Here is a 12,282-nt window from a genome sequence, read left to right as displayed (position 1 = left end):
ACCATTTACTCACTTGAGAGCCCACCGCCGGGCACCACCAACATGCTGATTGGGATCTGCGGCTCGATCTGCTCAGGCAAGCACACTACAGCTGAGTATCTAGTGCAGCAGCACGGCTTTCTTCGACTGCACTTACCCGCTCAGTCTCAGAGCCAACATATCTCGTCATCCTCGTCGACGCCAGCAGACGAACAGGAACAGAGGCTGAACCACGACCGGCTTCTTCCTTCCGTGACAGATCAGCGAGGCACACGCGGCCTCACATTTCCAGAAGTCGACTCACTGCTGGAGTTTGTCACCAAGAGGTGGCGTGAGCACTGGGTCTTGACCGATATTTACGATGAGGCGACGTTGGAGATGTTGCTGAGGCGTCCGTTTTTCCTGCTCGTCAACGTTGACGCTCCTGTCGGGCTGAGGTTCAGGCGGTTCAATCATCGGTGAGTCCATTCTGCTGGTTTTTCCTTTCTTTGGCTTGGTTGCCATTGGTACTGTGAATGAGTCTCTTTGTTGGTTGACCGACCACCCTTGTTTTTGATACATGATCTCTGGCTGGAAGCTCTGAGACACGGATATCGGACGATACTGTGAATGGTACCTAATAGCATATCCCCTCGTTCGCTTAAAGCTGAGTCTACATGGACGGTCTCAACGTCGTTCACCCCATACGGCTTGGCCACTCTTGAAAACATGAGTTTCTGCAGAAAAAAACATATACATATATTGACGATGAGTCTCGAATGCCGAAACACAGATGCCACCAACGCAACTTGCCAGCCATGCCTATATCCGACTTCATCGCATACAACGACCTCCAACTATACGGCAGCTCGACAGATCTCTACTCAATGACATCCACATCTCCATCTCCATCTCCATCCCGTTCACCCACTCGCGGTGCTTCCGCCACCAGCAGCAGCACCAAACCCCGCGGGACCGCGCACCTCGCCTCGCACGCGCACCTGCAAATCCTGAACGCCTTCACCACCCCGTCCTCATACTCCACGTTCCTCTCGACGCTCGACCTCCCGTCCCCGATCCGCCTCCGGCCCACGTGGGACGCGTACTTCATGACGCTCGCGTCGCTCGCGTCGCAACGCTCCAACTGCATGAAACGGCGGGTGGGGTGCGTGCTCGTCCACAACGCGCGTATCATCTCGACCGGTTACAACGGCACGCCGCGCAACCTGCGCAACTGCAACGAAGGCGGGTGCGCGCGGTGCAACGCCGCTTCCACAGGGGGATCCGCGCTGTCGACATGCCTGTGTCTGCACGCGGAGGAGAACGCGCTGCTGGAGGCCGGGAGGGAGCGCATCCGCGAGGGCGCCGTGCTGTATTGCGACACGTGTCCGTGTTTGACGTGCAGTGTCAAGATTGCGCAGGTGGGCGTCAAGGAGGTGGTGTTCAGCCAGAGCTACAATATGGACGATGCGAGCAGGCGGGTGTTGGACGAGGCGGGTGTATTGCTCAGGCAGTTCAGCCCACCCCGGACCGGGTTGCTGGGTTCAGATGGTGGGCATCCCAGGTCGGGAGAGGATGATGGCGAGGACAACGAGGTGGGGAGAGAGTTGGTGGTTGTTACGAATGGGAAGTGAATGGGAGGGCTAGTTGTGATGTTGTTCTGGCTGGACGTGGTTCGTAACAGTACATCTAGGGTAGCGTTCCTGAGTGAGATACTTGCGCATATACCCGAGAGGATAGCAATAAGCATACTTCACACAGCAGTATCGGCCAAGAGAGGATTCTGAGAATCAATGCGGGTATCAATGCGGATTAAGTTGACTATTACTAAGAACTGCATTAAAGGAAACAGCTTCACTCGAAAGCAGAATTAGAAGCAGGATATGGAAAAGCCCAGCCGTCTCTTCCTCGAATCACTTCTCAACAAACTTCCTGTCTCCCAATACGTTGCTAGCTGGTGCGCCATGATATGGACCAGCCGACTGTGGGGACGTGGTTGTTGCCGAAGGAGGAGATGCCACAGGATGTGCGCTGCCCGCTTGAGGGGATGTCGCGCTCGCTGGTACAGTGCCTGCACTTTGAGGAGACGTCGCGCTCTTTGGTCCACTGGTCACACCAGACTGCTGGGGTTCTTCCATCCTGGTGGCAATGGGCGTTACATTTCGACTCTCGACGGGGCTTGTCGGTAGGCTGTTTGAAGAATTGGCAAAGCTGGCGACGATGGAGCGCCACTGTTCGGCGTCGGAATGAGTGTGCGCTTTGAACTGGAACTCAGACGAAATGGCCATTTTCTGTCCCAGCTTGCTGCCGGAGGTGTCCTTTCCCTTGATGGTAAATTTCGGACCATCGACCGCGCCAATGATCGCGTCAGGCAAGTAGAGAGAAATCTCCGGTGTGGGATCTTTGTGGAAATTGTCGTTGTCCTTGTACTCGTGAAGATATCCCGCCGGGGAAACCACGTAGTATCCTGTACTGTAGCCCTTCAATGCAGCCATGCCACGTGATTTCCGTTCCAAAGATCCTTCGATAAGTGGCTTTGTGGAACGATGGTTTTCATTGGGGAAGGAAACTCCATCCATCGTCCTTGCCGGTGCGTTTGGATTCACCAGAACATGATTGTTTCTCTGCATGAAACCGTTCCACTCGTAGTCAAGTGGGATGTTGCTGGCCGTGGAGGCTATATCCCCGTACATGGCCTTTTGGCGATCTGCCGAGTTGCTCATGAACTGATTGAAGGCATTCAGGGCAGTTTGGACCGTCGTCACGACGTGAGATTCAAATTGACTAAAGGCACTCTGCACGGAAATCAAATCCTGTCTGTTGCTGTTTTCCTCCAAGATTTGTCGGTTGAGGCGATACAAGATGCCGCGACGAATGACATAGGGGTCATTTTGTGCAGAGACCTTTCCGCCCGAAGAATCGAAGCTGGCCGCGTGGTGGCCGAGCTGCTCGATCGCCTTCTGTGAAACCTGACGGGCATGATCGACCGCTTTGGATCCCTTGCCAGCACCGCTGGTGAGTTCTTTGTTCTTGTTTTTGATCTCGGCGTGTAATCTCTCGAGAATGGGTAGAACCTGTCCGGTCAGATTCTTGGAGGTCTCTGCGTGCAGCTGGCTCTGAGCTTGTGTGTTGGAGCGAAGATTGTCAAAAAGCGAGGCGATGCCACCGATGGCGGTGTCGAAGTGATGTGCCTCCTTTAGAGGATCGGAAAGCGTCTTGAGGATCTTCTCCTGATCTTTCGCTTTCGATTGTTCGTCCTTCGCGACGTGCGAGATGTAGTTCTCGAGGTATCCACACATGTGCTTCCATGCCTGCAGGCGCTCGATCAGGAGGCCGGCGGCGCTTGACGGATCTCCGTCGAACACATCCTCCCCAGAATCAGTCCGAGTTGTGTTGGTTCTGGTAGGAAGATTGGAGGTAGCCATGAGAGTATAGCTGGGAGGAGGAGTGGTGAAATAGTGAGCTGTCATGTTGATGGTTAGCAGACGATTCAATGGTAGTCGAGTGGTATTAGTGAGATGCTTCTAGGATGCAGACCTTGTTTATACGTTGTTCGACCTCGGATCGCAGGAGAATGGAGTGGGAGGACGCGATTGGCACCTTCTCCCGGTTATGATCTAGCTGGTGAGGGAAAGAAAGCAGGACAAGCAACACTGGTTGATGTGAGAGCAACTGACAAGGTTGCGATTCCCAGGGGCTAGGCAGGAGTGTGAATCTAAGAGTACCTTAATTGTGCATATTCTCCGGATGCGCAACAGCAATGATCAACTGGGTTGTGCTCATGCCACCCCCTCCTTTTATCGATGTTATGTATTTTCCCCCCTACGCTGTTCTGGTCACCAGGTGTCTAATTTGCTACATTACGTCATGATCTGCGTGAGGCCCAATTGGGAATAGACTCCAACACAGCCACAATCTTCAAGCCACTGATCCCGTGGCTGCGTCTCTGTGGGTGCCACAACGCATGCAACACACCAGCTGTTTCGTCGAACTACGAGATGTGGTTTGATACTGTGGTTACGGTGACATCCCTTACCTCCGTCGGGCCACGTCGGTCATTATAAGGTTCATTGGAAAGCTTGAAGTATCTCAAATCATCAAGAATACGAGGACGACAGAACGCTTTTGTACGATTACAGTAAACAAAAATATTAAATTGCTTGGAAACGTATTATGTCAGCTCTCTTTCCAATCATGTAAGGAAATCCTACTCGAGCGTTTTGAATACGGCAAATGTTCCAGATACTACATGTCAATCTTGCTCAAGCGCATCTCCTGTCACCGATAATACACGTCAGAGTCCTCGCTTTATCGAACAACCCTCTCCTCCGCCTCTGGCAAACTCTGAGTATCGGTAAGCTTGGGGTTGCGGAGGACGCTGGCGAAAAAGATCAGTGGCACGCAAAGACATATGCCGGTGATGGTCAATAGTCTCTGTGCATGCTGATAAGAAGCGATGATAGCATCGCGCTCGGGGGTACCAACAGGGAACTCCGCGGCCACGGCGAAGGGATTTGCATAGACGGCAGCGGCCAGCGTCGAGTTGCCGAACACTGCTAGACGGTCATCGAGGGTTGACGGGAGAACTTGGGTCCAGATTGCTCCGGAGACCGTGTTTCCGAACGCAGACCCAATGTTGTACGTTGCCAGATACAGACCGGTGATGACGGCAACGTGCTCGTGCTTGGTGGCGGCTTGAATCGAGGCTTGGGCTGGATACGGGAACATACCACCAGCGAAGCCGAGCAGAACCTGGGCCCCGATAACGCCTGACTGTCCTGCTGAGTTTGGCGATCCACGGTAATGGATGAGTAGACCGAACGCCACCGCGAATAAGCACGTGCCCGCGACGATGAACCATTTAAGTCGTCGAACCTTGTACACAATCAATCCCAGTGAAAATCCAACCACCACAGAAGTAAAGCTGTAGAGTGACAGAATTCTAGTCGCCCCCATAATGCTGAAGTTGAAGGCAATTATCAGGACGGTGTACAAGTAATCTCCTTGCATGTACCAGGCAAAGTTCAGGGTACCAGCGATACCCAACGCACCCCAGACGGCTCGGTCTTTCAACAAGTCAAAGGGAACAAGGGGCTTTGGAGCCTTCAACTCCCAGAAAATGAATGCTGGAACGCAGAGGATTCCAATGACCAATGGAGCGATCACATGAGCTTTCTTCCAGTTATCGCCGTATCCTCCGGCAATTGTGAAGGGCACGAGGATGAGCGCAAAGACGGCAATCAACAATATAATGCCGATCACGTCCAAGGCCCAGAAAAGCTCCACGGTCAATTGCTTTGCGCCCAATTGCTGATAGGGAGACTTGTACTTGTCCATGATGCCGGCCTTTTTGGCTCGGCGGGCCACCACCATTAGGGAGATCATGAGCGGCAATGCGCAGACTGGATAAATGACGGCCCACATGCCGATGCCCCATTTCCAAGTGGTTGCCGTGAGGACGGCCTGCGTGATATTGCCGCTGACCCAGGTGTTTATGATGAAGGGAAGCGCCGGAATATAGCTGAAGAACAGGCGTGCCCGTGTCGACGTGATATCCGCAATGATGACTTCGACCAACAAAATCACCACGGTATATCCAATCTGGTAGAGGATTGCACCTCCGACGAATGTCGAGGTGTTGGTTGCCGCAGCCTCGATAATCGTACCTAAGACATAGAAAACAACACTGAGCATAACAAGTTCCACACGACCGAAGACATCGGCAATTTTGGCGGCCGTAGGTTGAGCGGCCGCTGCGATGACGGATCGGATCACGTTGACTGTTGCGAGAAGAGAGTGCTGCCCCCAAGAAGCGGTGGCCGTGGTCTGGTACGTGTAGCGTGTGGTACCGTCCAGACCGTAGGCGTAAGCGATCAAGAATATCCCGATAAACAAAAAGATTCGATCCGTTCGGGTGATCACCTCGGACATGGCTTCCATTCGCGCTACACCGGGTGATTTTGCGCCCACAAGGATGGATCCATGGCGCTGGCGATACTGCTCCTCCGGACCGCCCAGTTGTTCTTCAGGATTGGGAAGAGTCTGCTCGGATTTGGGCTCGGATGAAAGACCATTGGTATTGAGCCCCCGTTCCCTCTCCTTGGAGGTATCGGAGAAGGACATTGTGGCAGTAGGTGCTGACTGTGGACTGCCAGCAGTTGAACGATTGTGTGGTCTTGTAAGGAATCGCCGCAAGCGCGATGTCAGAAAGCCACTCTCTACGCCAGATGTCAAGAGGTGGGAGAAGAACGAAGAAGGAAACGATCCCTGGACGGAATATAGCCTTACTTAAGTTGCAATCAAAAATTTTATGCTCAAAAACAGGTGGCGTTTGGTTAAATCAGATGGGTCAGTAAAAGGTAGACTTGGATCGGACGCCCCGTTGCAGTAGTGATCAGGGATGGTCGAGGGTAACATTTACTACACAAGCGACCAAGTGCGAGTGCCACGAGGAGTGTGCCTTTCTAGCCGAAAGTCCACATTGAATCCAGCTGATGCCATCCTTTAGTGCAAGACGCGGGATGACCAGAGCTCAAGCTCTCCCCAAATGTACGACACCCAAAGGCTCTGAGTGAACGATCCGCTCCATCGACGAGGTATCACACAGCATGGGTGGGGTGCAAGCTCTGGAGTGTTGATCAAGCGATTGGTGATTATCTTATCAGATGCAGAGTTTTCAGACTATGTGGAGACGGATCATCCTTAGAAGGTCAGAATTGAGCACGACGGTGACAATAAACAAAGGTCGGGGGTGTTTTGGGTCCCGGATTGGTCCCCAAGGTACAAGGGTGGACAGAGAAGAACGGATGCTGTTCATTGTCATTAGCTGTGCCAATGCCAATGCCAATAGTCTGAAATTGGGATAGCATAGTCCGTCTAGATTCTCGATTATTCCGCTCCTTGGGAGAACTCGAAACTTATTGCCTCGTGCCAAGAGCTGTCATGAGTTACAGGTCAATTCACGCTCGACTCTTCTCGAGCGTTCTTTGACGGTGCGCTCCAGGTCGGACAAGAGAAGATGTACGGAGGACCGAGGTGGGTGTTGCTGGGCCAGGAGCTGGCGGAATAGCTGTACCAAACCCATCTCGACTCGCGGTCGTTACCGAGGGTCTCGTATCTGGAGTGACCACGGCCCAGCACTTAGTGCCTCATACTTTGTAGTTCCCTGTGAGAAATTTACGATTAGTTGCATAGATTGTTTGCCGTAACCCGTGCCATGCACGGTGGGAGGTGGGGGGGTGAAAAACAAAATCTAATCAGATCGGCTGATGGCTAATGGGGCGACCATTGGCAAGCCTCATCCGGTTCAGCTTCCCATTTCTTAGGCATCTTTTATGGGCCCCTCGGGGCCCTCGGGCCCTTAACCCAGGCGCTAGAAAGGAGGTCAAGGGTACCTATGGGTGGTACAGGGAGTTATGCAGGCTATTCTCAGTGGCTATCCGTCGTGTTGGCATTCCGCACCTCTCACTTGTCTTACCACAAGAGAAACAAGGGCACGTCAGCCCTTGACACGGGGGTACACCTGCCTACTCAGGGTTCATGTGTACTTGGTCCATCTAGGGTGTCATGCGTGCGAGGTTGGCGTGTGTCAAACCCATGGACAGGAAGAAATTGCAGCTAATTCATTAATACAGTGCCAATCCTCATGGCATGAGTTCCTGACTGCCCTGGGCTCGTTCGGGTCTGGCCTGCCTGGCGTACCCTGTTGACGGCCCACCTTTGGCAAGAAGTCAGGATAGAATATCCCTTGGAATACTACTCCGAGAATCGGAGCTATCTTTCCACCAAGGCTTTGTATAATTGAGCCCGACCAAGCAAAATGTATGCTTGGCTGCGCGTGCAAAAAACGGTGCTTTCTCCGATGTGCACAAGGCGCGTGATCGGGGATCCCTTGATTCCAATCGACATCTCGGATTCCATTGATGGCATTTCCTGTTGATACCACTAAGACTAAAAATATAGATATATAAATGCCAAGCTCACATCACCTCTCCCAGAACGCGCGCACCACGGATCGACGTGGCGACGTGCCATGGAAGGCAATCGAGGCCCGCATCGATGCAGCCTCGTGTGACACTCAAAGTCACAAGCCCCCGATATTGTTTGATGATATCTTCCAGAAGTTCATCCATCCATGGCTCTTCCGTAGCAGGGGCTGACGGGATCAAATTGAACAAGCTGACTTCAATTGACGCATGGCCATCTTCGCCTTTCACGCCTTTACGCTTCATCAACAGTCCTGTGAGCATCGAAGGACGAAGTTCCACCACATTTGATGTTTGGTTGATGCCATATGGTAGCACAATGGACCAGCTCTCTTCAGCAGGGTCCACCAGTGTCAGATCGCTTTCGACGTTGGGATCATACCCGTGTTCTGGCGGGGTCGGTGCGCTCACGATTCCACTACCACCAGGTGTCGGTGTGGCTGGAACCAGTTGGTCGGGCGACGTGATGCTGGTTTGCGGCGTCGATGCCGGGGTGCCGTACGTATTTGGGCCGCCCATTGGACCATTTCTTCCCTGAGTGAATGGTGGTATCAATTTCAATAGTGGATGCAAGCGTACCGACAGCAGCACCAGCGTACATCGCTTCTTCGAGGTGGGATTTCCGTCAACCACATGGCGCCATTCACCGAGTTCATCAGAATCATAGGAGTCGGTTTTGGCGACGCACAAGCGCCAGGCACCTTGCTCTTTGCCTATGAGATCATGTGACACTTCCCATATCTCCTTGAAAATATCCCGTCGTTGCCGTCTGGGACTCGACCTCCATATCTGTGTACAGTAGGACATCGTGAGAGCTAGTTTGCCACATTCATCGGTCCAGGCAGCCGTAATCCATCGATCATCGTCACTGATGGAGTATGAGACGTGCAGAAGACGCCCATGTTTGAACAAAGGTGAGCTGACCTCGGTATTAAGTCGAAAATGGACCGACGTTTCCGCCACTGCAACACTCACTGCGGAACCACAGGTCCCTGGTGCCGCTTCTGGGTGAGGCGGAGGCAATCGATTGTACACTTCCAAGGCTAGCTTGATATAGTCACTCTGTGGAGGAATGATCAGAGTTTGTCCGTCTGCCACAAAGTCGAGAGGAATGATTTGGAGCGCAATGTCCACCACATTTTTCTTGTCTGTAGATGACTGCGCAAATGTTTCAAATAGCGTATAGAATGCGTAACATGTCTCCAGATAGTCCGTCATCCTGTCGGATTGGCTCGTCATGTACACCACTATCATGCCTTTCAGATCCGAGGCTGCGGATAGCGCATCTCCCAGCCTTTTGCAAATTGAACGAAGATTAGCCTGGTGTGGTTCGTTGGTGGCCCATGCCAAAAGGCCATCATCATTGGTCAACCCGGCAATGCTACCGGGGTGGTGATTGCCGAGAGCACAGGCTGAGTAGGCATCCTTCATCCGTTGCATGAAGTTGGAACAGCCATCTGCGACCGTTTGCGCATTTGGATGAATACAAAATGCAGTGACATCCTTGGCTCCGTGCTCAGGTTGGAGATTGAGGACATCCCAGAACCCTAGAATCGAGGTCGACGCGGTCAATGGCTGTTCAGCGCGTCTCACATGTATCTGTGGTGAGAAGAGTTTAAGAATCCGACCTTGGGGCCTGGATTGATTGTTATCGACCCTGAGATTCACGAGCTGGTGTAAGCTGGATGAAGATGCAGAGGTGTTCATCCCACTGAGATCGGCATGGACGTATGAATGGTCATCCGGAATCGGTTCATGGCCAGGAGGATCTCCGGTGTGACGAACAAGACAGGTTTGGGAGACTTGATCGACCAAAATGTGAGCGACCTGTAAGAATTTCTGAGTTGAGATGCCTGGAATCTCTCGAATTTGCTTCACTAGATTGAAATCCAGGGTTGAAGGAGGAACCTTGAGCCCAGTAGGGAGCGAATTTAAGACCTTTTGTATGTCTCGTTGTATAGCGGCCTTCTCAACGTCGTTGTGTAGATTCTGCTCGATGGGTGATTCAACGTGATATTCGGTCCATTGCCTTGGAAGTCCTGGCGTCCACATATTTGTGTTTCCGTGGTCTAGTGACATGGGACGGCTGCTCATTGAGCTACCATCGCTTCCTGAAGGGCTGGTTGGAATAATCTGATAGATCGCATTCTGTTTCTTGACAGCTTTTGGATTGGTGAGCGCAGGACTGGGATCAAACCAGTAAGCGCCATTTGACGTATATCTGCTATCCCGGTCGGAAGCAACTGCAACAGATTGAAGCCCGTCGTACACACTAGAACGTCGACGTGTAGCCTTGTCTTGCGGAGTCGATTTCTGAGCAGGCTCGTCGGAAGCGACGTGATGATCGGGAGACCGTGATTGGACGGGTTGTAGGGCCCTCGAGTCGCCACCAATTATGCTGGTGCTGTGCGACCAATTTCCCCCTTGCCCGAGAGTCTTTGAACTCTTTTTGTCTGCCACCATGGCTTCCAAGTCTTCATTTTTGCTTCTCTGGTCGGTCGGCGACAGGTCAAAATCTTCGGTGATCTTGGTTCTGCTTGCGCCAACGTCATGGCCGACGACGCCATCCACGGGATTTTCATTGATCTGTCGTGGGGCACCCAGAGGGACATCCTTGGAATCCATACCGGGTTGATCGAAGAAATCCCAGTTAGGTTCATCTCCGGTTCCTTCTTGCCCAAAGTTGTCGTCCGGCATTTCTTCAAACAAATCCTCGTCGTAATATCCCGGCCCTGCGCCGGAGGAATGAGGGACCTCAAAATCAGGCATCTCTTCATCCTGCAATTGGGGGAGCTCCGCATTTTCACGAGCTATATTTCCCGGTGTCACCGGGATGCAGTCAACAGACAAGCCAGGCGTGGTATGGGTCATGATGACATCCGGAGGAGTGGGATATATTGTCTGGCTCGCTGCAAATGCTGGTGGGCCAAACGGTTGAAAATGCTCAGGGTCGTCAAAGGTGCCGTCTTCGGTAAACAAGGGTTCTTCATCGTCCTCGAATGCGTTCTGGTGATTTTGTGACATATCTGTGACAGGTCCACCGGCAGCGCCGGTGATCCAGGTCTGGACAAACTGGAGGGGATCTTCGATGTTGTGGATGGCACCCCGTGGCGTCCCTTTCTCCCTGTCCCATATGAAGCAGAGGTTGGCAGGCCAAAAAATACTCTTCCAGGAGATTGACTCGAACGTCAAGGAATCCGGAGAAGAGTCTAGTGAGCTGTCGTCCCATGTCATGTCGGCCTTTTGAATAGGGATTTGTACTTCTACCCAGGGAACATTTTTGGGGTCATTCGTGTAATTCATTTGATCGCGAAGCCACCAAGGAAGCATTTCTTTCCAGGCATCCTCTTCCATGCTCGAGATTTCATGGCCTGGGGCTTCTAGGCCATCCTGGATTCGAGAATAAAGTCTCGCCAGATTGGGACCCGTGAGTCTGGCAACGCTGCCAATGGGGGCCAGATAAAGGGTCATGCATTTTGTCGTTCTGGGAGCATAATCACCATGTCGCAGAGCTTCTCTCAGCCGCACAAATGACAAGTTATCGTTGCTAGCGATAGTCAGAATGATGTGCCCACTCAGAATCACCTGGAGATCTACACGAAAGAGGACCCATCTCCTGGGAGACTCGAATTCATGGACATCTGATGCGGGTGGTAGATATTCAATCAGGTAGAGGTTCGGCCCAAGAGATTGAACCTCACACTCGGTTGATGGGGAAAGCCTGAGGCTCGAGATTATTGCAGTGGTGAACAGCCGGTATAGTCGACCCTGGTCTGGTTTCATCAAGTCTGCAAGCCGGGCTGCCGTTTTGTAGGCGATGGTACAGGTGTTGCTCCGAAGGACGAAGCCGAATTTGCTCAGTAATGTCTTTTGATCCTTTGCATTTGCAATGTCGATCTTCTTGTAAAATGTGAATAATTGAAGAGCATCGACATCAAGGGCAGCGAGAATCGATGCTTCTCTAAATTGTCTCTCTGTTCTCCTGAGACGGGCCACAGTGTTTTCCCGCGTGTTACTGGTGACTGAGGGATCCCGAATTGGGGGATTGGCTACAGTACAAACAATATAGGCAATCTCGCCAAAATCGTTCTACAGTAGATGTCAGTGGAGCACAACAGTTCATTTTTGTTTCATCATACGAGCGTGTATACGTTTGTCGCACAATTACTGGGAAAATCGAGAGCGGCGGCCATGGCTCAACCGTTGGGACGCACGAGGACCCAATTCTGCGGAGTGCACGGTGGAAGGTTTGGATGAATATAGGAGTTCATTGCCCATTCAGGAGTCGATTCTCAACCCCGGTCATTGAGACCGATAGAAGGTAAGAAGGTGGACTGGA

The 12,282-nt window shown here is 52.2% G+C and overlaps 4 protein-coding genes across 4 annotated transcripts; 1 reads left to right on the top strand and 3 right to left on the bottom strand.

The window, feature by feature from the left end:
* Window positions 1–776: 776 nt before the first annotated feature.
* On the top strand, window positions 777–1,592 carry A1O9_12487 (dCMP deaminase; the record flags this gene model as incomplete). Its single annotated transcript, XM_013398706.1, has 1 exon — window positions 777–1,592. The coding sequence occupies one exon, from the start codon at window positions 777–779 to the stop codon at window positions 1,590–1,592; it is 816 nt and encodes a 271-aa protein (XP_013254160.1).
* A 279-nt stretch (window positions 1,593–1,871) lies between these two features.
* On the bottom strand, window positions 1,872–3,383 carry A1O9_12486 (uncharacterized protein; the record flags this gene model as incomplete). The annotated part of the gene is made up of 1 exon (XM_013398705.1): window positions 1,872–3,383. The coding sequence occupies one exon, from the start codon at window positions 3,381–3,383 to the stop codon at window positions 1,872–1,874; it is 1,512 nt and encodes a 503-aa protein (XP_013254159.1).
* An 883-nt stretch (window positions 3,384–4,266) lies between these two features.
* Window positions 4,267–6,081, bottom strand: A1O9_12485 (MFS transporter, SIT family, siderophore-iron:H+ symporter; the record flags this gene model as incomplete). The annotated part of the gene is made up of 1 exon (XM_013398704.1): window positions 4,267–6,081. One exon carries the CDS (start codon window positions 6,079–6,081, stop codon window positions 4,267–4,269), a length of 1,815 nt encoding a protein of 604 aa, XP_013254158.1.
* A 1,856-nt stretch (window positions 6,082–7,937) lies between these two features.
* Window positions 7,938–12,136, bottom strand: A1O9_12484 (uncharacterized protein; the record flags this gene model as incomplete). The annotated part of the gene is made up of 2 exons (XM_013398703.1): window positions 7,938–12,032; window positions 12,083–12,136. The coding sequence occupies 2 exons, from the start codon at window positions 12,134–12,136 to the stop codon at window positions 7,938–7,940; spliced, it is 4,149 nt and encodes a 1,382-aa protein (XP_013254157.1).
* Between the last annotated feature and the right edge of the window lie 146 nt (window positions 12,137–12,282).

Source organism: Exophiala aquamarina (assembly GCF_000709125.1).
Source record: "Exophiala aquamarina CBS 119918 chromosome Unknown aczIA-supercont1.23, whole genome shotgun sequence".
NCBI lineage: Eukaryota > Fungi > Ascomycota > Eurotiomycetes > Chaetothyriales > Herpotrichiellaceae > Exophiala > Exophiala aquamarina.
Note: the sequence above shows the minus strand (reverse complement) of the source record. Positions and strands in the feature narration are given on the sequence as shown.